At 37.0% G+C, this 26,507-nt stretch overlaps 1 protein-coding gene across 8 annotated transcripts in view; it reads right to left on the reverse strand.

Moving 5' to 3' along the window:
* The window catches only part of MTMR2 (myotubularin related protein 2), a 94,514-nt gene that overhangs the window by 47,244 nt on the left and 20,763 nt on the right, over positions 1–26,507 (reverse strand). For 5 of the 8 annotated variants that reach the window (NM_001133737.1, XM_024254644.2, XM_024254650.2 and 2 more), the window contains 1 exon segment: positions 7,982–8,087. In NM_001133737.1, coding sequence (NP_001127209.1) covers positions 7,982–8,087 — 106 coding nt within the window. 8 annotated transcript variants of the gene reach the window in all.

The raw sequence follows: 26,507 nt of genomic DNA on the forward strand, positions 1-26,507 counted from the left end.
CAGGCCTTTGGTGATGTGGTGAAGCAAGAGGGAAACTGTAAGATACTCAATACATTACTCGTGTGTTTTAGGAGGAGCTTGTATTTTCTCAACTGCATATATGTCTATAATCAATATATAGTATGTTTTGTGTATTGAAATTTACTTAGCTAGATAGATACCATTCTGTCATAGAATATACCACAATTTATTAATGATCAAATGATGTACATTGATCATGTACACAAATAATGTATAATTAAGATCTTTATTCCAGTCTCCTGGAATAAATGTGGGACTTTCTACATTAGTAAAACTGGAACTGCTAAGAAGAATGAGCATTTGTAGATATTGCTACATTTCTCTCAACTGTGGCTGTTTCAGCACTGTATGAGAATTCCCACTGCCCCACTTTTCAAACAATCCTTGGTATTATCAGACTTGTTAATTGTTTTGATCTGACGAATGTGAAATAAGTTTTCTCAGTTGCTTTAAAAATGACATATCACTGATTCCCTGATTATAGTGAGGCTTAACATTTTAAAATATATTGGTTAAACATTATGTATATATTTTTCCTTGAATTTCTTGTTCATAGACTTTCTCAACTTTCTGTTGGGTTGCATTTTCTCTTATTAATTTGTAGATGTTCTTTGCATATTTGGGTACTAATCTTTTATCAGTTACACATATTCTTTGCAAGTCTACTATCCCAAAATGTGACCTGTCTTTTCACAGTCTTCACATACGGAATTTGTCACATAAAGTTAGTAAATCTCAGCACAATAAAAATAATAATCTTTTCTTTAAAAGTTAATACCTCAGAGTCTTATTTTAAATATTCTTCCTGATATCATAAGTCATAACGATATAGTCATATATTTTCTTCTAAAATTTTAAAGTTTTTATTTTCAGTTTTAGGTTTTCAATCTAATGAATCCAATTGGTGTGTGTGAGTTAGAAATTCAACCTCTTTTTTTTTTTAAACATGGCTAACCTAGCATTGATTACCAAATAGTTCATTCTTTCTCCCACTGATTTGTTATACTACATCTGTCATATACAGAGTTCCTACAAACATCGGTCTGTTTCTAAACTTGACTGATTTATTACTATTCTGATTTACTTTAGCTTTATGCCTGATTGGGTGAATCTCCCCACTTTATTTTTCCTCTGGGTTAATCTTGACCTTTTACCCTTGCATATAAATTTTAGAGTTAGCTAAAACTTTGCCAAGTTCTGCAAAACAAACTTTTGAATTTTTTTGGAATTATATTCAATTAACAGATATATTTGAAAATATTTTACATCTCCAGACTATTGAATTTACTCATCCATTTATTTAGATATTCTTTTAGCTTCTTTAATAAAGTTTTATAACTTTCTTCATAAAGTTCTTCCATGTCTCGTTTTAACTTATTCCTAAGTAAGGTACTTTTGTTGCTGTTGTAACTGGGATCTTCTTTAAATCACATTTTCTAAACATTTTTGCTAAGGTACAGAAGCATGATCTTTTTATGTTATCTTGTATCCGGCAACAGTGGGAAGCTATACAATTAGTTCTGGTAGTTTGTATATAGATTTTCTCAGATTTCCCATACAGACAATCCTCTATAAATAATGAAAGTTTTGTTTATTCCTTTCATTTCTTGTATCATTTATTATTTTTCTCATTTTACTGGCTAGGGTTTCCAGCATAATGCTGAATAAAAGTAGCGATAGTAATCATCATGTTTCTAAGCTTAATGAACATATTTCTAGTATTTCATCATTAAATATGAGGCTTATTGTAGAGTTCTGATGGATATCCTTCATCGGGCTAAGGTTGATTTTTTTCAATTCCTAGGTTCTTAGGAGTTGATATTGTTGGTAAGGGAGGTCGTGGTGCTAATCATAAATAAATGCTAACAATCATTTCTTCTCTATTAAAATAATCATTATGTGATAGACACTGTTTACTATCTAACATATGCTCTATGAGACTCCTTAACTCATTCTAAACAGATCTGCATATTTTCAGTACATGTCAATATCACATTCATGGACATAGTCTAATAATCCAATTGGCCAGGCGTGGTGGCTCACGCCTGTAATCCCAACACTTTGCGGGGGCCGAGGTGGGCAGATCACGAGATCAGAAGATCAAGGTCATCCTGGCTAACACGGTGAAACCCCATCTCTACTAAAAATACAAAAAATTAGACAGGCGTGGTGGCACGCACCTGCAATCCCAGCTCCTTGGGAAGCTGAGGCAGGAGAATCGCTTGAACCTGGGAGGCAGAGGTTGCAAATCAGCCGAGATGGCACCAACGCACTCCAGCCTAGGGGACAGAGCGAGACTACCTCTAAAATAAAATAAAATAAAATAAAATAATTTCTGGCCTTTAGTTTGTAAAGGAAATATGCATAACACAAATTTTGAAGACATAGACACATTTGCCTGATTTAAGCCTATTACATACTTCAAGACAAGACAGATGGTTAAGAACAAAACATATCCTTTAGCATATACATGTACATAAGATATCTAAAACAAAAACATAAAAGACATAATTATTTTATGTTTTGTTTTTTTTTTGAGATGGAGTCTTGCTGTGTCACCCAGGCTGGAGTGCAGTGGCACGATCTCGGCTCACTGCCAGCTCCACCTCCCAAGTTCACGCCATTTTCCTGCCTCAGCCTCCCGAGTAGCTGGGACTACAGGTGCCCGCCACGACATCTGGCTAATTTTTTTTTTTTTTTTTTTGTATTTTTAGTAGAGACGGGGTTTCACCATGTTAGCCACGATGGTCTCGATCTCAGCCACGATGGTCTCGATCTCCTGACCTCGTGATCCACCCGTCTCGGCCTCCCAAAGTGCTGGGATTACAGGCGTGAGCCACTGCACCCGGCCAAAAGACATAAGTCTATTTAATATTTAATTCTGAATTGTTGACAAACATTGGTATAAAACAACACACAAAGGAAAGGAACTACTACATAGCTTGACTTTCATCTTTCAATAACCACCATTTGAGGCACATACTTTAATTAAAACCCAGTGCTATACAAATTATAACTTATAAATAAGTAGAGCTGTGCATTTGAATTTTAAAATCCTATATTTTGTGGGATTTATTCTCCAGTGAGCAAATAAATAACCAGACATAAGTTCCCTGGGTTCTTAATTCTACTAAGTTGCCAACTTCAGAAATATGTTTTAGTAAAAACAAGCCTAATTTTAAAAATTGCAAATGAGTTATTTCTTTAAATTGCATTACTTAAAATTCTATATAAAAGAATACTACATTTTTACGTTTTAAAACTTAGATTAAATAAGTTTTACTTCCAGAGGGAGAACAAATGAAGCAAAGAGAAAACACTCTACAATTATGTCACCAGAAAAGCACAATTCCATTTACAAAGCCTGGATTCATGCCCAATTTTTCCGAAATACATCTACCAGATTACATCTGTATAAGACTTTTTCCATAACAAACAAGGATAGCAAGGCAAAAAAGGAATACAAATAGATTTCCACTTGAAAAATCAAAGTTCAAGATATATCTAGACTAGTTCCATCCCCAGCCCATTTTCCATTCTGCTTTACTGATGCAGAGGCAACAAATCTTGTTTGAATACAAAATTCTTAATAGAAAAAGCTTTCATAGTTAGCTGTTAATCTACTAAGGCACTATCCTTTCAGGAAAGTGCCATTTTACAGCACCTATAGCAAAAAACCTACACAATTTAATCTTTTTAATGAACTGGATTAGCTTTTCAATGTATTATGTTCTCTACACTTTCTATTTAAAAGCTGTTACTAAAGGAGCTTATAAAATGTGAAGGCTCAGGACACAAACAAGCAATGAGGCTATGTGAAGAACTGGAAGCCTAGAGGTTAACCAGCTTCAAATCATCTGTGAATGATAATTTTCAAAAACACTACACCAAACCCTTCATCACACACATAAGAGCCAAACCACAGTCAGTCAAAATGCAACACATCGCTGTCTGCAGTTAGTTTTGCCTGTAATTAAAACACTACCATTTTATGGTTGCTAAAGGTATACGCATGAAAAGCAATCATCATCAATTTAAAAAATTGAGAGAGGAAATCAAATTTTATTATAAAACTCTCCTTTTCTGGTTACTTAGCAAAGCATTTCTCAAATATTTATTAAGAAATATTGAAACCCACTATTTTCATCCCCCAAAATGTATAAAAGATATTCCTTATTAATTAAGAAAATCTCACTTAGCATTTAAAAAAGTTTAGCAGCAAAATTGTGGGAGGAGTCTCTCCTAGTAATGTATCCTACAAGAGTATGAATGACCTGAGACAAAATAAGGGCAACAGCCAACTGTGCCACTAAGCACATGATTTCATTCACCCTTTCTGACTGTCAGGTTTCTCATTTGTCAAATGGGAATAATAACAACTGGATCACAGGATTGTTGAGAAACCTAAAAGAGATGAGTCATGTACCAATATCTATCATAGTAGCAGGCTAGACTTTTTTTTAATTGTGAGAAGCACATCCCTTCTCCCACCACAACCTTCCCCGCAAAAGAAATCCACATATACATTTGAAATCAGGCCGGATTTTTTAAATGATACTAACACTTAATTTAATGTTACTCATTCATCTCCCTCCAGCAATTGAAGACTATAATTCAAGTAAAGATATATCTAACAACTAAAGATACCTTTAAAAATGAGAAAACTGGGTAACATGTAGCTTAACAACATACTACTTTTCTTTTTTTTCTCTGCCCTTTTAGGCACTCTCCTAGGGAAAGAACAGTTAACCTTTGTTGCCTAAAACCATCTTCTCCTTGATCTAACAGCTATCTGCTTATTCAGCAAATAAAAATTCTGTGAGGGTCTTCCTAAGTTGTTAAAGATCCTAAATTAGTAAGGCACTAACGGGGATACATTGAAACAATTCCTGCAAACAGAGCTGATGTATAAATTTGACAGACTCCCTTTGTAACCTAGTGCTAAGGTAGTCATGTAATTCAGGACACTTATGTCTAATGTTAAACCTGAAGGGACAACTATTCCAGACAAATTTGCATTTATAATCACCCTACCCATCGTATTATCTCCAAACTGTACATGTGCAAAATGATCTTTTGCTTCAGAAGGAAAAGGCTTTGTTACTTTTTCTTTTGTAAAAAAAAATAACAACTAAACACACCTAGTGGCTAGATATTGTTTTCCAAAAAAAGGAACCAGGGCTCCTGTGAAAACTGGATGATGATTCTAGAACTGAGGGAGGAAATATATATTATGAGTCTGGAGCATCTTGTCGTGCCAGAAAGTAAGCAAGTGCTCAAAAAACACAATGACGAGAGCATGGCAAAGGAACAAAAGATCTGACTGAAAGAACTCTCAATTTGAAGCTGGAATCAATAAAGTTGTTCTGGATTGTAATAAAAAGTACAAAATAAATATCCATGAGTCCATAATAAGATAAATAAAAGATTAAACAAATCAATAAATGGGAGAAACAAATCTCCCATGCAGAATTCAAAACATCTTGTTAGATGTTCCACCCTCAAGGAGGTAGAGTATAACCCCCTACTCCTTAAGTGTGGGCTGTGCATAGCAACTTCTTTCCAAAAAGTACAGTATGTGGGTGGGGGAGGGGCTCAGGGAATAATTACAGTGAAAAAACCTAACACCGCCTCAACCAAGTGATCAAGGTTATCATCAGCAGTGATAAGTCATGTTGATAGTATGTACCCTTAATAAAATGTGATGAAATGGTACTCACTTTACCTCTGTGACCTTCCTCCCCAAAACACATAACCCCAGTTGAATGAGTAAAATGTCACACGGTCTATAAAATACCATCGAGTCATCAAAAACAAGATACAGTCTGACACAGTCATCAAAAACAAAAAAGTCTGAGAAACTGTCCCAGCCAAGAGAAACCTAAGAAGACATAACTACTAAATGTAATGTGGCATCCTGCATGGGTAGGATCCTGGAACAAAAAGAACATTAGGTAAAAACTAAGGATATCTGAATAAAGTGTGGACTTTAATAATAACGTATCAATATTGGTTCATTATGTGGAACAAATGTAGCTTACTAATGTAAGATGTTATAATGGGTGGAACTAGATGTAAAGTAGATGGGAACTCTGTATTATCTTTGCAATTTTTCTAAGAATCTAAAACTGTTCTAAAATTAAAAGTTTAAGAAAAATTAGAAAACCTTAAAATATTTTATATACAGATTAACATTATGCACTATGGCCCTCATTCTGTCCAAATGTAAGCCAGTCATTCACTATTTATGATATCCATGGTGTCCTAAGGAAATGATGGAGGTCTACATGCAGAGAGAAGTTGACAGTGGAGAATCCTCCTTCATCTATCCATTTTCAGCATCCTGCAGTGTACTGCACTTCACATGTATGTTGAGTTAAGTAGTTTAAACTAATATTCACAAGTATACACAAATGATTTAAAATGTCTCAGACAGGAAACAGCAGGTAGGATATAGGCATAAGCAAGCAGCAAAAGTGACATTCTTTCATTCCTGAGTTCTTTATCAGTCACAATATGAGGTTAGTTGTTATTTAGTGATACTTTTAACTAAAGAAATCTGACCAGAAGTAAGCCAAGACATTTCAAAATTAAGAAGCCTATCAGCCCTTAGTGGATTTTTATTAATGTGATGAATAAGCAAACGTTAGATACATACATATATTTTAAAATAGTAACAACTTGAGAAGCAACAACAGATTTATAACCATTCTTGTTAACAATGAACCCTGCCCTTTGTGTGCTTCAAGATAATGGCTAATGATAGCATGAAGTTTTCATAATTAGCACAAGATATATGCAGATTACGAAGATAAGCCTTTCTAATTTTTAGTGATATTTAAAATCATGCTACTCCCAATCTAATATTTTATGAAATTTCACAAAAGGTAATGACAAATATGCAGAAGACTTTACAGATGTTGTCTTCTTGTTGAATTCTGTTTTGACAATGAAATGGATGAAAAAGATATAAGTATCCTCAACATATGCTCAACAGCAAATGACTTCCTTAAGGAAAACAATGTTTTAGCTAAAATTGTGTAAGTGTAACCAGTGAGAAAGCAGCCACATGTTTGGAATAAAAAGATTCTGACATGCTGTCCATCAAGTGAGGATACAAGAAGACATACCCTCATCAGATAACGGATTTGCCAGCACCTTGATCTTGGACTTCCCAGCTTCCAGAACCATGAGAAATAAATGTTTATTGTTTTGTGTTTTTTGGAGAAAAAAAAAACCATTATGAAGTAAAGTTAAAGGGTTAGCACTACACATATAATTCATTTTCTCAATCATTCATAGACAAGCAGTTATAGAAAAGTAGATAAATCCAGAAGTGTACAGAGTGCTACAGGATATCGCTAATGTGGTTAATTTCATAGAAACGAGACCTTTAATAAATAGAGGAATACTTACAAACTATAATGAGATGTGTAGGAACTATCACACAGTGTTTAAGTGACTTAGCTCCCGAACTGGACTGCATGGGCTGGAACACCGGCAATAGAATTTATTAGCTATGAGATCTTGGACACATTACTTAATCTCTACAAGTTATTATCATCTGTAGAATGGTGACAGAATTGGTGAGAGTTTTACAAGAGATAATTCATGTATAGCACTTAGAACAACGCTTGGCACACAGTACGTATTCGATAAATGTTAGCTATTATTGGTTATTATGAGAATAATCATAAAAATCTTTTATACCACAAAAAATTCATTAATCATCTTTTAGCAAAGAACTTAGAGGTGATCAACCTCAGAGATGAATTACACATTTTTCTTTTACAAATAAGTAAGCATTCCAAATTTGCTGGCCTATTCTGGGATATTTTGTAGACCGGGATCTATGAGAATACTCCATCAGTATCTCCTGCTGAATTAGTTATATTGATAGTGTTGGCCACAAATATTTAACAGAAAGTACTTCATCAGAACTTTAAAATAGTATACATACCCTCAAATCAGGAGAAAAGTTGTCGGCAGAAGTTGAAATGGAATCTGATGATACAACAGAGGCTGATTTTGTATGCACTGAATTCTCTGAATGAGAAGTGGAGGCACTATAAAATACAAAAGTACAGTATGTTGGAAAAATGGGGGCTTCAAAGACCAATTTCAGACATTGTATTTAATATAACTCCAATATTTATTAAAATTTCCATAGCCAACTAAGTTCTGCTTTGCCTATTCAATCTTATCTCTAAGTCTTAACAAATTACAAACTATTCCTGCTGGGTCAAGTATTCTTACAATCTAAGTTCCCTCTGGATAGACTCCCAATACTCATGAAGACAATCCAGGCTAATTCCTTCTTTTTATCCATTCACCCATCCATTCATTCATCCAAAGAACATTCATTGAATGGTCCAATGTACAAAACCACTACACCAGGCACTGTGATTTGAAAATAAATATGACATCATCCCCATGTTCATGAAGCTCACAAGCCTGTGACACAGACAAGTAAGTAAAGTGGTGCAGTGTGATGACTCTAAATAGAAACACATACACACACACATACACACACACACACAAACACCCCACATACATGCAAATATCTATGGGAGAAAAGAAAAGGAAGTAGCTAATTCTGGCCAGAAAGTTCAGGGAAGACGTCTCAAAGGAGATGATATTCAAACTGAGTCTGAAAAGATAGGAGATTATCAGACCAACAAACAAGGAAATTTCAAAAACAAACAAAACGCAATGCAAAGGTATAGAAGTATCAAAGTCTACAGAACATCTCAGACACTACAAATAGTTGAATAAGGGTGAATGGATAAAAGAGCAGATGAGGATGGAAATAGAAGCTCTTCTTTGTACCTTGTACCTTCCCACCACATCAAACAACCCTGCCTGAAGTATCTACTTCTTCCATTATAAGTAATCACTCTACAGTTACTTTTACTTTCTTAAATTCCCATAGAACTTTTTTTTTTTTTTTTTTTTCCCTGAGACAGAGTTTCACTCTTGTCACCCAGGCTGGAGTGCAATGGTGCGATCTCGGGTCACTGCAACCTCCGCCTCCCAGGTTCAAGCAATTCTCCTGTCTCAGCCTCCTGAGTAGCTGGGATTACAGGCACCTGCCCCCATACCTGGCTAATTTTTGTATTTTTGTAGAGACGAGGTTTCACCATGTTGGCCAGACTGGTCTTGAACTCCTGACCTCAATTGATGCGCCCGCTTCGGCCTCCCAAAGTGCTGGGATTACAGGTGTGAGCCACCACACCTGGCCAAACTTTTGATATCTGATCACACTTTTACTGTTTATTTTGTCTCACCAACTAGTGCCCGAAGAACAAAAATTATGTCTTTTTTTTGGGGGGGTGGGGGGCGGGGGAGAAATGAGGTCTCACTATGTTATCCAGGCTGTTCTCCTCAAACTCCTGGCCTCAAACGATCCTCTCACTCAGCCTCCCAAAGTGTCGGGATTTCATGCATGGTACCATGCTCAAGCCTACTTCTTTTTTATTTTCCACAAAATCTACTTCAGGACCTGTGTACACTGTTAACATGTATTATGTTTGTTAAATTTAAAAATCTGTGACAATATGCCACAAATTGAATAACTGATATCATTTCTTCTTATCATTAAAACAAAGCTAAAATTATTTAAGGTAAGATCAATGGTAGAAAAACCTCGAATACTTTGAATTGAGTCTTAAAGTTCAGATTTTTAAAAACGTATTTTTCTAAAACATATTAAAAGTCTTCCTTATACCAGAATGCAAAATTTTTTTCACTAGATTTTGATGAAATACTTCATGTTTGAGTTGTGATAATATTAAGAACCATTTAGCTTTAAACTAAATCCCATTTATTCATTACAAACCTGTCTATAACAAGAATAACTAAATTACTTATACAATGTGAAAATCACCTCCCCAAAAAAGAAATTGTCACTCATTTAAATGAATGAAAAGTGGCATTCCAGTGCAAACACAACATAGTATTTCCAACAACCTATACTATTATACAAAAAAGCAGTCATAAGAAATTATATTACATAGTTTTATAATGTAAGGAAAGAAAAAGTGATAGGCCATGAATGTTTTCCTTTTTTTGTATCTAAATTCTAATTAAATGTCATTTACCTTAAAATAACAGGTAAAATAACCAAATTTTAAGCACAGTACTTTGACAGACATTGTTAGCTCCCTACTTCAAATAGATTCCCCTTTCTCGACTTTGATCAGGGTAGTTTGTGCCCTGTCAAAGGTAAGAGGCTTGCTATTCTCTTCCTTGTGGCTAGGAGAGCCACGTGAGTCAATTCCAGTCAGTGGGATTTAGTGGGAAATCTGCTAATGGTTATAGAAACTTTTATTTTCTCAATAAAGGGGAGCAGAAACAGCAGGGTAGTTTTTGTCCTTTCCCATTTCTCTTTCCTAAAATAAGAATATAAAGTTTGAAAATACAAGAGCCATCTTATAAACATTAGCAAGGTGCTGGCCTGCTGAGGACAAGGAGCCAAAGAATAGGATGAGCATAGGTTCTTGTAGCATCACTGAGCCAACAACTCTCTACCTCTGGAATTCTTGTTATGTAACATAAATGGGTGAGCACAGCTGTGTGTGCCTGTAGTCCAAGATGCTCGAGAGGCTGAAGCAGAAGGATCACTTGAGCCCAGGAGTTTGAGACCAGCCTGGGCAACATGCCAAGAACCCATCTCAAAAAATTAATTAAATAAAATTAAAAATTTTTAAATAAAACAAATGAACTTAAATTTTTTAAATCACTGCAATAGAGTCTGTTCTAGACAGTCAAACACAATATAGCAATCAACATCTCATAAAGTCTATCTGGGGCAAGTTCAAATGTATAATGCTATTATATGCCTATGCCCTTCTGGGAGAAAAACTCTTAAAGGCAATTGAATATAACTTGAAATTATGGAGAGTGTATTATCTAGAAAAATAATATTGACAGACTATTGTAGCACGTAGCACCAAGAAACCAAACAGCTCTCTGGTTGGGTGTGGTGGCTCACGCCTATAATCCCAGCACTTTGGAAGGCCAAGGAGGGTGGATCACTTCAGCCCAGGAGTTCGAGACCAGCCTGGGCAACATGGTGAAACTCCCTACTAAAAATACAAAAATTAGCCAGGAGTGGTGGCACATGCCTGTAGTCCCAGCTACTTGGGAGGCTGAAGCATGAGAATCATTTGAACCTGGCAGGTAGAGGTTGCAGTGAGCTGAGATCGTACCACTGCACTCCAGCCTGGGCAACAGAGCAAGACTCTCACCAAAAAAAAAAAAAAAAAAAGAAAGAAAGAAACCAAATGGCTCTTTAGAGCCAAAGTATAAAGTAAATAAATCTAAGAGAGAGAAAATAACAAATCCAGGTACTGCAACTTATACTTTGCAGTCTCAGATTCAAAGAATCAGTCTTTCTAGCAAAAGTGTGGTAAATAGCCTTTAATTATTAACTTCTCTTCAGACACACATAAACATAGGTAGATATTATGATCCACAGTGTTACAGTTTAATAAGCACTAATGTGTATTTCTGTATACCCAGTCTACAAAGGGTTTTATTCTCCAGGCAAATATTGAACTGGAGGGGTACAGTGTGGGAATACATCATAGTACTGTTCTTGTGATTATGGCAGAAACACACACACACACACACACACACACACACACAGAGAGAGAGAAAGGGGGAGAGAGGGAGGAAGAGAGAGTGCACAGGATAGAGGGAGAGAGGGAGACAGAGAGAGCGTGAGAGAGCAAGTAAGCATGCAGGCGCAGCGAAACTGTTAAAACTTCTGGTATAAACGTAAAGTGCTGCCTTTAGCAGCTACTCAGACTGAAGGTGGCCGTGGGCACACTAGGATGCATAGTTCTCTTTTCTGTAGTTGTTTGTTTTCTTCTGTCATACTGGCTCTGCGCATGCTTGTAGTCACCATAGCTACTGGTATAACACACGCTAATTTCCACTGCTTTTTTTCCATTTCTCCCTTGCTCATCTTGAAGTCAAGCTCTCCATGTTTATTTTTTATGAACTGTTCCACAAACAAGCTCTGTATTTCCCAAAATTCATGCCTCTGCTTGAGGACTTTCCAAAATAGAATGTTCCTTTACCCTAATCTATTTAATAACATCCTACCTACCCTTTAAGACCTGGTTTAAAAAACTAACTTCTCCAAGAAGTCTTGGAGTCTTCCAAGAAGGTCTTTCAGTTAGAACTCAACTCTCAGTCTTCTACACTTTCATAGACTTTGTCTATAACTGCACTTAACACTTCCCACATTAGACTAGAGAACTTCAGTTACATGGCCGCCTCTTTTTAAAATTACAAACTCTAAATAATAAGAATCTTGTAATTAGCAAGGCATTTGAACTTGGAGTAGAAACTGCAGTCTCTAACCTCATTAAGTAACCGATACCATTTTGGTCCTCAGATTTCCTACGCCTATATACTTCACCTCAGTCCATCCAAACATTCCTGTTTTCCTTGTCAACCTGGGCCTTTCTTCCAAATGCTAAAACTTCTAGTCAACACTCTGTCGCATATGTTCATTACCATATTACTTTGTGTTTCCTACACCCACTTTTCTCTGTCCAAGCCTTTCTTCAACTACTAATTCTCTTCCTAATCTTTACCTGAATGTTTTAGTCCACAGTGAATAAACTCCCCTACATCTTCAACAGGATTCTCCCCTTCACCTCTGCCTCAACTAACCTCTCCTCACAAGAATCCACTTCCCTGCACACTTTAATAAGAGACTCTTTTCTTTTCCCACATGTAACAACGCCCAAAGATGAAACAAGCATTTTCCCAGCTGAACTCTCAGGCTTCTACATTAGTATTAGTTTTGCATCTTCACATATAAAAACCTTATTCCTCTAAGGTTCATGGCTTTGCAATATACAACCTCCTTGTTACTATCATCCACCCACCCATCCTCCTCACTCACTAAGGGTTTTCTCATCTGGCTCACTTTCTTCTCTAGCATTTCTTTCTACTCCAAAGCTGCCATCATTATGGGAATTTTATTATCCATAAAGATAAACTATCAACAACCTAGCTCAAAATTCCTCAGTTCCTACATCCCTCATACACATTCCCACTTCAGCAATGCGCATCTTGTCATTACGCCTTGGACTTTTCATCATTTCTGGGAATCACCCTGCCACTATAATCTTAAACTTGAGGAAATTAATCTTTGACTAGATGCCAACCCTTTCTAAATATTTAACTTTCTTAACTTTCCCTTCATCTCATCTTCAACCTAGTAGAGATACCCAGACCCTCAACCCTTCCATTTTTTATTATCCTTCATGATCCATTGCTCTCCTTTGCCCACCTCACTTCTCTTCCTAACCATCAGTGTCCTTATATCTGTATCCATTAGCCACGACTGTCCTGCTAATCCCTAAATGTGGACCAACATAACCATCTTTCTTGGCTAATAGTGAAGGATATCTTCAAACTGGGGCCACTTAGGGCTTATGATTAGAAACATCAGCTAGGCCCAGCACAGTGCTCAATGATTCTCCCATTCCCCAAGTGACTTTTTTAAACCATAACCATCCTCTTCTCCCACACAGCTATCACATCCAATCTATCCAAAGTCCTGTACAGTCTACTTCCCTATCATCCCTTGGGTATATCTTCTCTCTATCCTACTTTTTACCATCCTAACACCACTTCTCTGGACTACTGCAAATTACTTGTCTCTTTTCTCCTACTCATCCAATATATCATCCCAAACCAAAACCAAAGTGATCTTTCCAAAACCCAAATCTGATCATATCAATCCCTTGCTTAAATCTTCATTGATTCCTCACTGCCTACAGAATCAAGCCAAAACTCCTCAGCATAACACTCCGTTTTCCACGATCTGGCCCTTGTTCTACATATCCAGCTGTAGTTTTTACTCATCTGGAACCACTGGCAATGGCTTGCAGATTTCTTAAGTTCTGTAGCCATTTTATGCCTCTGTGCCTTTGATAACCCTATTGTATCTGCCTCTAATGTCCTTTATAATCTTCCATGCCCTCTGTCCCATCTATCTTGTAGACATACCTACCGCTTCTTTTACTGTACACTGTACATATTTCTATCATACCTGTAACATTATATTGCATTTACTCACCTAAAAGCTCCTCTCCCCACATAGTTATTATTTCCTATTTCAAGATTCTTTCTTTACTACAATCTTCTGTGAGCAAACAACCTTCTCAAAATAAAACATGTAAAACGTTGAAAGAAGAATACGTGGCATATGTAGCTATTATTATTTATGACAACTGAGTGTTACTGCACACATATTATCCCTCAAGTCAGATTAGTTACATAAATAAAATTATAATGGCAAAAGTTCGAAGGCAAGAACTATAATTAGTGGGCTAATGTTTACAAAATAAGAACTTACGTCTCTTGGATGGCATTATGTTTGAAGTATTAGAAAAATAAATATTATTCCCACTATGGAAGCATGTGTCTTGGCATTGCCAATGTGGTTTAAAAGTGAAACTATCATAGAAGATTAAAGTTATCAAAAGAGTTTCTTGAAATTTTGAAGAAAAAGAACTCCAATTGGAAATTGACTACTTAAAATTACTTTTCTTCTATATAAAGAAAACTCTTAAGTCCTAAAAAGGACTAAAAAGAAGAAGACAGTACCAATGGAAGAACATGATTACATCACCAATAATAACTTTTCTCTGAGAAAATATGAGTAAAAATCGAATGCTCCTTTTGCCTGTTACTGTTTTCTACATTACATTTCCCAAAACTGTTTACTCCCACTGACAGACACTCCAATTATACAAGATAATTACATGAAGAAACCATTTTCATGTTCTTTTCTTCCTGCAAAAAAATTTTATTACCACGTCCTTTCTATATACAAAACATTGGGTTATGAAACAGCCTCTGCACTTCAGATTTCTGACCAATAAGAGACATTATACCACACAAGCATATCAATGATACCATGAGAGGTACAAACAAGGGCCAGGACAAAAAAAAACCCCAAAGGAAATGGTAATAATTATGACTAGAGGAAGCCAAGAAATGTATCAAGTTGAACCATTTGAAATTGCTGTTTTTATAGGCCAGATGGCCAAATATCAACTATTTCAGATGGCTCCATGTGCTAATGAAGAAAACAGAAGACACTGAGGTTGGGCCTTTAATGAGTGAATGAATCAGATCAAGGCTTTGGAAATCACACACACACACACAAAGGGAAAAAAAGTAAAAATAAAGTGCTTGAGAAACTACAAGGCATATTTTGTAAATAAGTAGTTTATTCAACCTAAACAGATAAAAGGCTGTAATTTGCTAAAATCTAAATGCCAGGCTTAAAAGCCCGGCTAATAAAAGGCAAGGGGCATACAATGAGATATCACTTCACTCACACTATACTGTCTATAATAAAATTTTTTTAAAAACAGACAATAGCAGGTGTTGGCAAAGATGTGGAATAATCGGAACACTCAGGCGCTGCCTGTGGGAATGTAAAATGGTATAGCCACTTTGGAAAACAGTCTGGTAGTTCCTTAAAAGGTGAAACAGACAATTACCCTATGACCCAGCAATTCTACTCCTAAAAATAAACCCAAGAGAAATGAAAATATTTTTCCACACACACACAAAAACACATGATTATTTACCAGAGAAAAACAAAATATATTTAAAAACACATGAATATACATGAATATGTACATGAATGTTCATAGCAGCATTATTCACAATAGCCAAAAAGTGGAAACAACCCATGTCATTCCCCTTCTTAAAATCCTTCAATGGCTCCCTATTGCTCTCAAGATAAAGATCAATACCTTACCACAGCCTCAAGTTGCTACATAATCTAATCCTTGCTTCCTTCTCCAGTTCCTCTTGTGTATCTCCCTCTCCCCTTGCTCTCCCCAGTTCAACCACGCTAGCCTTCTTTGAGATTCTGAAATTAGCTAGCCCTCTGCAGGGAGCATGGTTCTGCCAAACTCTTCTCAACTGAAATATCACCTCCTCGGGAAAATCCAATCAGATGCCCCAGACAAAACCAGTGCTCCCATAGCCACTCTCGTAGCACTTTGTGCTTTTCATTCTTTTCACTTACAACCAGTCTCTTCTTACATATCTTTGCAAATGTTTGATTAATGTTTTTTTTGTTTTTGTTTCTGTTTTTTTTTTTTTTTTTTTTTTTTGAGGCAGGGTCTTCCTCTGTCACCCAGGCTGGAGTGCAATAGTACAATCATAGCTCAGTGCAGCCTCAAACTGTTGGACTCAAGTGATCCTCCCTCCTCAGGCTCCCAAGAAGCTAGAATTACAGATGCAAGACACCATGCCTGTCTTGATTAATGACTACGCTTCCTAAGACATCAAACTTCAAGGAGAAGGGATCCTGTTGGTTTTGCTCATTCTATTCCTAGGACCTAGCATAGCACTTGGTATAAAGTAGACACTCAAGAAATATTTGTTAAGGAGTGAAAGACTGAATGAGAATGATCAGAAGATTGAATTATTCTAATCAAATGCATCAGAGGCCATCACTAGAACATGCAAGATAAAACAAAAAAGAAATCTGTGAAAGGAGGGAGAGGGATAAAACATGGGTAGAGAAGGTGGAAGTCTAGTTTTCCTTCTGGAGTTGTTATTGTATGCATATTATTCTGTATACCATATATCATGTCCCATTCCCATCAAAAGACTTCCTGGGATACTGAGACAAACATTTCTTTTAAGAGGTTGTCTTAAAAGAATGACAATCTTTAAAAAAAAAAAAAAAAACTAGTGGGAACTGGTTTTTGACTATGTTATTTCCATGGGGATGGTTAAAGAAGTAGTTGGGAATTGAGAAACCAGGATTAGTCCTATCTAGCTAACAGCAGTATCCTTGGCCAAGTCACTTAATTCCCACTCCCCATTACACTGTCACTCTGTGAAAAGTACCAATTAGACTGTTGGTGGTTAACTTTTTTGGTGGTCATAGACCACTTTGAAAATCCCATGAGAGCTATTTCCTCAAGTGCTTACAATGTTAGGGACTTAAAGGTTAAGAATCTTGGCCCCAATGATCCCTTTTAGCTCTAAAGTGGTCCAGGGCTTCTGAAATGAGTATTCTGCCTTTTGTAACATCCACATAATATACAGATAAATACTAACAAATTAAATAAACTTTTTATACACAAACGATGCACACATGCATGTGTGCTAAAATAGCTTCATATCTGAAATTTTTTAGTATTTTAATTATGTAATCACAGTCTTAAATATAAAGACACAAAGACGAAATAGAATTAATCTGATATTGTGTTTCTTACAATAAAGTCTTTAAGAGAATATTTATGTATAATGGAGTCAAAGGGAAATTAAATCCTACAACTACATATATTTCAGGAGCTCTGGACTATCACTGTGCAAATTCAACACCCTTACTTACAAATAGAAATGACATCTATCAACAAATATTAGCCACAATTCCTTTAAATATTTTCGTTTATATCATGTGATTTTATCAGAAACTACACCTATTTAGCTAAGTAGTGATTCTATTTCAAATGTCCTACATTTCAAAATATATCCACAATAATTTCAGGGAGAGAGACCCCCTAACAAATACATACACAGTTGGTTCAGTAACTCTTCTCTCTAAATAATTTAATCAGACTAAACTGAACCAGACTAACGTAAACTCAATTGACTCCAGGACATCACCCTTGCCAGTGTTCAACAAGGTTATGTTTCCAAGTCTTCTTATTCTGTGATTCACAAACTTACTCTAACTTTGTGACCTCGGCACGCTAGAGCTGGTTATTCGCTTCAGTGGCCTGCCTGACTCACTTGGAGTACTTTTCTGCCAACTTGAAAAAGTGAAAACACTTTGGAGTAATCTTGGTACTTGCATTTCTGACAGCAAACTCCTTTTTCTTTCAAATACTACATATGGTTTTTGTTCACAAGTCTCTTCCCAAATCTGCAGACCATATTCCATTCTTAGGTGTCTATCATCATTGCCTCCATTTCTCAATGCCCACTTACTGCTTAATCTCTTGGAATCTAGCTTCTGCCACTATCAAGTGATGCCCTGAAATTGTTCTTTCTATAATTACTAATGGCCTGGTTGGTTTTTTTTTTTTTTTTAAAAATGTTTTTTTCTTAGTTTTGATTCTATAAATGATCATCTCCCTTCAGCAGCATATTATTTTGGTTATCCCATTTCTCAGTTTAACCAATGCCTTTTTTAGTGCCTACAATATGTAAGATACTACTCATCTAGGAACCCCTAGAAATACAGAGATAAATATGACCCTTGCTGCTTTTGGTGAACTTTCACTAGTGTACTTAACACAAGCACAGCAACACAGTGAGATGCTGTCTCTACAAACACACACACACAGACACACACACAAACACAAACAGAACATGATAAATGGGTGTGAGAAAGAGAAACAAATCCCTGGGGGTTTGGAGAAACACAGCCCTTGGGTGTTGTTTATATTATGTGATTTTACCAGAAACTATACCTATTTAGCTAAGTAGTGATTCTGTTTCAAATGTCTCACATTTCAAAATATATCCACAATAATATTGGGGAGAGAGACCACCTAACAATGCTGTATATGAAAAGTTCATATAAAGTTTTAATTTAGAGGCTCAAGAAAGGCTTTTATGAAAGAGGTGGCATTTGATGTTGGCCAGAAGATAAAAGAGGTTCAATACTCTCAACAATTTCACTAAGCAAAGAACACCATGAAAAAGGACAAAGTAGGAAATTCAAGACATGTTAAAGCAACTGCAGAAGGCAGATCACTTTTATTGGCATACAGGGTACTTATAATGCACAGTTAGAGGTAAGCCTGAAAAGGTAGGTTTGGATTACAGAGTAGAAAGTGCTGAATAATAAGTTGATATTTCTGTAAGCAATGAGAGACCTCTGAAAGTTTCTGTACTTTAGGAAGACTTTTAACAATAAGTCAAAGAATGGATTACAAGAGAAGGAAAATCTGTTACAAGACTATTAGGAGATCTTCTCAAGTCAGAGGTACTGAGAGCCTAAACTAGCAATAGAAATAAAATAGGAGTGGACATATGGGACACTTTGGAAACAGAATAGAATTTAGCAGCTGACTTCACCTGAAAAACAAGGGAGAAGGAAGACTCAAAATATGATCCCCAGTCTTGCTGACTGAAAAATCAGTGTGCCAAATTAGACAGTAAAGAAGAAAACAGGTCGTTTGAGGAGCTGCTGATTTCCGTCTTGAAATTTTTTAAGAGTGCACATGCAAGGCCAAAGGATTTTAGATTTTACTTGATCATATATTTGTTCATTCATTCATTCATTAAGGCAATGTTGATTTACTGCTTATCAGTGTTATATGAGTGTTCTATGAAGATATATATGTAATACAACAATGTTATATGTGCTCCCAAATTATAGCCTCATGGGAGAGATAGACTCCTTTTTAACTGTCGATGAATCTGATTGTGATGAATGCTATAAGAATGGTTTAAAAAAACACTACAGGAGTGCAGAGGAGGAAAGGACTAAATATGACTGGGAAAAGCTGAGGCAAGCTTGAAAGATGTCATATGTGCTGGCCAGTGACTTGTTAGTAGGATTTGATGGTAAAGCAAAAGAGTAAAAACATTCCGAACAGAGAACAGCTTAAATAAATAGATCATTTGGGGAAACCTATGTAACTGGGCTTTGTGGAGGCAAGAAAGGTTCAAGCTATGTTCCGTGAATAAACCTCGATACCATGCTAAAAATCCAGATTATGTTCTGACGACAATGGGAAGCCATCAAACATTTCTGAGTAGAAGTGTCAAGTAGTTCTATGTGCAGAGACATTCTGCTCAGGTTATGGAGCATCCACTGGGAAAAAAATTCTGGAGGAACTTAGGTCAGTTAATAAGTTATCGTATTAGAGCAGTAAGATCACTTAATAGACAACGGAACGAGGCCACATAATGACAAAGATAGAAAACATAGAAGAGCGAGCAGGTTTGGCTAGGATGCGGTATGTGGAAATAATTCAAAAGATTTTTATATCATTGAACATTGAACTTGAGGCTCTTGCAAAACATCAAAGTGGATATATTCATTAAGCAAGCAGAAATACAGCTTTAACATTCTATGGAGAGGTTACAGCTAGATGACAGCCAAATCAAATCCATAAAATTGAATTATGTAGCCCAGAGACAAGATATAAAACAAGATTTAATACTTAGCAAATGGAACTATTCAAAATAAGTAGTTAACACTACCTAATACTACAGAGCAGTCAAGGGAAATAAGAGAAAAGTCCATTGGACTGATTAATAAAATGTTAAATTAATTACAATGTCAACACAGTCTCTATAATGTTTTAGAAATACTTGACATGAATGAAAAAGTTAAGGTATGGAGGCACGGACTGCCTCAACTTCTTGCCCTTCCTTCAATAAACTTATCTATATCCAAACGCACCCTTCCTTCCTATTGTAGATAACATTTCTCTTTTCAGGTTCAAAGCCAGTCCTTCCTCTCATGTGCATCATTCTGCCCCATCCAGTCTACTTGGGGAGAGGTGTGTGTGTGCGTGCACGCGTGCACGTGCACGCGCACACACTCACATGCATAAACTTACACAATACCAGGCATTTAGTAGGAACTCAATACTGATTACCTGAATCTATGTGAGAATCATTAATAACACTCAAATTGAACTCCACCCTCAACTACTCTATTGACGCTGTTTTCTAGATGTCATTAATGACCTCAGGAACAAAACCAGGGGCCTTGTTTCTCTGAGTTCTCACCTTCCTTAATCTCTGTGCATTATTTGATGCTATCATCACTACCTCCTTCCTGGAATTCTTTGCTCTCTAAGCTTCCCTTGTCATTAAAATTTACTAGCTTTGCTTTGACTCTCTCCTTTTCTAAGTTATTTCTTCCGGTTGTCCCTAAATATAGATTCTCTTGAAAGCTCTGACCTTGCCTCTGTTCTCTCTTCTTAATTTCTCTCTGAAATATCATGAATTCCCACATCTTCAGTTACCATCCCTGTGCAAATGATTTTCAAACTTCTATCTTTAATCTTCTCAGTCCCACATTCACAAATACCCACTACTAGTCAAAGCATTCGACTATCTGGCCCCACACTCTCTCTCCAGCCTTATTTCTCACTCTGATCCTGCTTGGCTACTGCCAACACCTTTCAAGGACACTAAGCTATCCAGTACCTAGAATTATACCAAATATTTTTTAAAACTGTCCCTTTCACATGCAAGTATTGCATTAGTAGCCAACTATTCTCATAGCCAATCAGGAAGTTATAGAATATTAAAAATGTAAGGGATTTCTGAGATCATTCTAGTGAAACCCCATCCCTCCCCTTATTTATAGATAAAGTATAGCCCAGAGAAGTGAAGTAAATGGTTTGGAATATAGTATGAAATTAGTGGCACAGCCAGAGAGAGAGAGAGAGAGAAGCAGATACAGAATTGGATCTCCTTTTGACTAACTCATATTGCTTCTGATAAGGAGTACAGAACTAAAAGGAGAAATGCCCTCAAAGTGTTTATTATCTAACTGGGGAGCTATAACACAAACATATACCCCAATATCTATTTTTATTATATAAACTCAATGCATGAGGATGAAGTTCAGTTGAGACCAATAAGGGAATGCTCCTCGGAGCAGATAAAGCTTAACTGGATTTGGAAACAGGTTAAGAATGAACTACAGAGATAGTAACTATCTTTAAGCCTATTTCTCATAAATATTTTTAAAGTTTTTGGACAACAAAAAACAAGGAATGCATTCCACATGAGAAAGCTGGATTGATAATTTAATCCCCCACTTAGAATTCAGTATGAATCCATGTGATATTATAAGATCTGATAGTAAATGAAGATAAGGGTTCATGGCAATATGATATTATCTCATAGAATCTTACTGTTCCTTGACTCCTCATCCACGAAGATTGCTTCATTTTCTTTTACCCTACTACTTAGTAGCCATGTGACCATGGGCAGGGTGTTCTACCTCTCTGAATCTCAGTTTCTTTCTATGTAAAATGGTGAAGGTATATAATATAATTGGTTATTTATTCAGCTCCTTGTGCTCCAGACAGGCCAACCCATTTCTTTATCCCCCAGCCTCCATCAGCAAGAGTTTAAAAAGGGCATTGGAAATCCATGTGCTCTAAGGAAGTAAGACTGTCTGTCCTTCCATCTCTCTGTCAGCCTCTCCAATACCATTAGCAAAAGTGAAGTGGAGGCCCCAGATTGTGAGTGTCCCTTGCACAACCTTACCCTTTCCTCCCTTCAACATCATTTGCATTTTAACATGGACAGTCTTACAATTATCCACATTAAAAACTGTAAGGGCTAACATCATTATACCTTTTACCTCTATTTTCAACAGTTCTCACAAGTAGTCGGAACTACCAGATTCTAATCCCCCTTCTGATTCTACCTCCCATTCACTCCCTATTCCCGTGTTTCTGAATTTTAAGGTTAACCATCACCAAAATAACCTTTATCTCTAGCTCTTCTTAAAGGGTCTTTTTACCTTTTATGCTTACTAAAGCCTAGTTTTTACCTGAGGACACTGTTCCCCAACAGCCTTCTCTGATAGAACAATAGGCCCTTTTATTTTCTCTCCAATATTCCTCTCCCACCTCTAGGCCTGAAAACTGGGCCTTGTCCCTCACTGCCACTTTCAGATTCTTCTACTAACAACCCCAAGTATTCGACCTCATGCCATCAGACTACAGCATGTACCACCCTCTTTGTTGACATCACTTGCCTGTCTCTAAGTCACTCTCTCTCACTCCTTAAGACTTTAGCTTCAGGCTTACCACAATTCTTTCCAGTACTGCCAACTGCTGTAATTCTTACTGATTCTAATTTACATAAATAAGCATTTAAACACCTTGGCCATTCAGCTAATCGAATTCCTCTTCCGCAATGATCTTGTCTTCCATTCTACCTCAGCCATTCACCTCAATGATCATATCCTCCGGACTAGCATTACCAATTAACTGCAATCACTCCCTAATTTAAATTTCAAACACTCTACTGTCTGACCACCAGCTCTTTTTCTCTAGTACCCCCAACCAACACCTCGAATTGTTCAATTTCACCAAAACCTCCACTGTTCCTACTACACTCCAGAGTATCTATTCCATGTTCTCACTTCTCGCTTTTCCCAGCTTTTAAAACTCCATGCCTGCTATTACAATCATTCCCTTGCCCTTGCTTACTTCATAGCACTTACTTGTCAACATGGAAAGCTGCTTAAAGCCAATTTTCTGACTATTCCAGACCGTACCCACACAGTTGAATTGAGTCTACAGGAAAAAAACACCACCTCAGAGCGTGGACTCATTTTGAATTCATGGCCGCTTACCTCAACTAGACCCTTAATACTGCCTAGATATTACACAACATTTCTCTAGTTCATACACTCTCTCATTCTGCTAGATTACTATTTCATATTTTCTTTGCTTTCTTCACCCTGTATCATCCTCTCCACCCTGAATTTCCTAGATGCTCTAACTTCCTGTTTCACTCAAAAATACAGAAGCAAACAGATTTTCCACAAGCTCTCCAATTATAACCTGTGTGCACTGTGCACATATATTCTGCCTTGCTTTCTCTTACTATGGAGAAATCATCCATATTGCCATTAAAGACTCCTCACTAGGCCAGGTATGGTGGCTCATGCCTGTAATCCTAGCACATTAAAAGGCCGAGGCAGGCGGATCACGAGGTCAGGAGACTGACACTATCCTGGCTAAGATGGTGAAACCTCGTCTCTACTAAAAATACAAAAAAATTAGCCAGGCGTGGTGGCACACGACTGTAGTCCCAGCTACTCAGGAGGCTGAGGCAGGAGAATCACTTGAACCCGGGAGATGGAGGTTGCAGTGGGCCAAGATCACTGCACTTGATCTTGCCAAGACCACTGCACTCCAGCCTAGGCAACAGAGCAAGAGTCCATCTCAAAAAAACAAAAAACAAACAAACAAAAACCCTCATTAAACTCTATCTCCTCTTGTTTACACAAGAAAGTCTCTCCAGCAATTCTTTCCTCCAGTTACTGCATCATAAAATTTTCCCTCTCTACTCAATCTCGCTAATCAGCATAGAAACAAAGTATTATTTCTCTCATCTTAATCCCTCCAAATAGTGCTTCATTTCTCTGAACTTCTTTATAGCAAAATTCACTGAAAGAGATGTCTATATGTCAGAGGTGTTTGAACCGGAGCAACTCCATCTTGAATAGGGGCTGGGTAAAATAAGGCTGAAACCTGCTGGGCTGCATTCCCAGGAGGTTAAGGCATTCTAAGTCACAGGATGAGATAAGAGGTCGGCACAAGACAAGACCTTCTGATAAAACAGCATGCAGTAAAGAAGCCAGCCAAATCCCACCAAAACCAAGATAGTGAGGGAGGTGACCTTTGGTTGTCCTTACTGCTACACTCCCTCAAGTACCATGGCAATCATGAATAATCCACCCCTTGTTTACTATATAATCAAGAAATAACCATAAAAATGGGCAAGCAGCAGCCCTTGGGGCTGCTCTGCCTATGGAGTAGCTAGCTATTCTTTATTCCTTTACTTTCTTAATAAACTTGCTTTGACTTTACTCTATGGACTTGCCCCGAATTCTTTCTTGAGCAAGATCTAAGAACCCACTCTTGGGGTCTGTATCAGGACCCCTTTCCGGTAATATATATGCAGTGCTTCCAATTCCTCACTTCTCATTCTTTCCTAAATCCACTTCAGTCAGGTCTTTGCCTCCACCACACCAACAAAAATGCTTTTGTCAAGGTCATCAATAATCTCCACTTTGCTAAATCTGTTAATACTTCCTCCTCGTCTATCAGCAGCATTTAACATAGTTCTATGATCACACCTTCCTCCCTGAAACACTTTCGATACTTGACTTCCAGAACTCTATACTCTTACGGTTTTTCTCCTATTCCCTAGCCAATCCTCTCAGGTCTCCTGTAATGGTTCCATCTCACCTCCTTAACCTCATAACGCTGGAATGCCCCTAAACTCACTCCATCCTTGAACTTATCTTCTCTATGTACTCCTCCTCTCCTTAATGATCTCATCCAGCCTCCAGTTCTCTGATGTGAAAATACCGTCTAAAGTGTGATATTCTTACACACACATGCACGCATCTGCGCGCACACACACACACACACACAACACAAACCACTGCTTAAAAACAAAAATGCAGGCTGGGGAAAGGGGACCAGCATCCTGTAATTGACAACAGTGCAAAAATGCAGAAAATAAAATTACTATTAAAATGCATAGGACATAAATTTAGAGCAAAAAACAAATATGTATGGGGCTAAGAAACAAAAGTAATTTTCTCAGGAAGACTTTCTAGATTATTCCCACTCTTCCTGGATATACGCCTCCCTCAGCACATTCATCTTTAATTCATACCTATTTAAAACTGGTTCTTTGCTAATGTTTTCAAGCAAATTTATGGTTTCTTGTTTGGTGAAATACACAGACTCAATAAATACTTGTTTACCAAGAAATCTTTCTAAACTAAAATCAGAACTCTTTTAGAGATTAGCATTTACAACATATCCACTATATTAAAAACAACAGCAATAAAAATAGTAGGCCAGATATATTCGCACTAAAATAAGGAGATAATATATAGGCTCAAAGTAAAGGGATAGAGAAAACCTACCAAGCAAATGGAAAACAAAAAAAAACTATGGGTTGCTATCCTAATTTCAGACAAAACAAACTTGGCCAGGCATCGTGGTTCCGCCTGTAATACCAGCACTTTGGGAGGCTGAGGCAGGTGGATCACTTGAAGCCAGGAGTTTGAGACCAGCCAGGCCAACATGGCAAAATCCTGTCTCCACTAAAAATACAAAAGTTCCACTAAAAATACAAAAGTTAGCAGGTGTGGTGGCACACGCCTGTAATCTTAGTTATTCAGGAGGCTGAGGCACGAGAATCCCTTGAACCCAGGAGGCGGAGGTTGCAGTGAGCTGAGATAGTGCCATTACACTCCAGCCTAGGCAATATAGCAAGACTCTGTCTCAAAAACAAATAAACAAACAAAACAGACTTTAAACCAACAATGATCAAATGAGACAAAGAAGGGCATTATATTATTAGACCCATTATAAAATGGGTAAAGGATTCAATTCAACAAGAAGACTCAACTATCCTAAATACATATGCATCCAACACAGGAGCTCACCTAGGTTCATAAAACAAGTTCTTAGAGACCTACAAAGAGACTTAGATAACCACACAATAATTGTGAGGGACTTCAACACCCCACTGACAATATTAGATCATTGAGGCAAGAAACTAACGAAGACATTCAAGAGCTAAACTCAACACTTGATCAAATAGACCTAACATTCATCTACAGAACTCTCCATCCAAAAACAACATTCTTCTCATATGCACATGGCACATACTCTAAAATCGACAACACAATCAGCCATAAAACAATACTCAACAAATTCAAAGAAACCAAATTT

Source organism: Pongo abelii, chromosome 9 (assembly GCF_028885655.2).
Source record: "Pongo abelii isolate AG06213 chromosome 9, NHGRI_mPonAbe1-v2.0_pri, whole genome shotgun sequence".
Lineage (NCBI taxonomy): Eukaryota > Metazoa > Chordata > Mammalia > Primates > Hominidae > Pongo > Pongo abelii.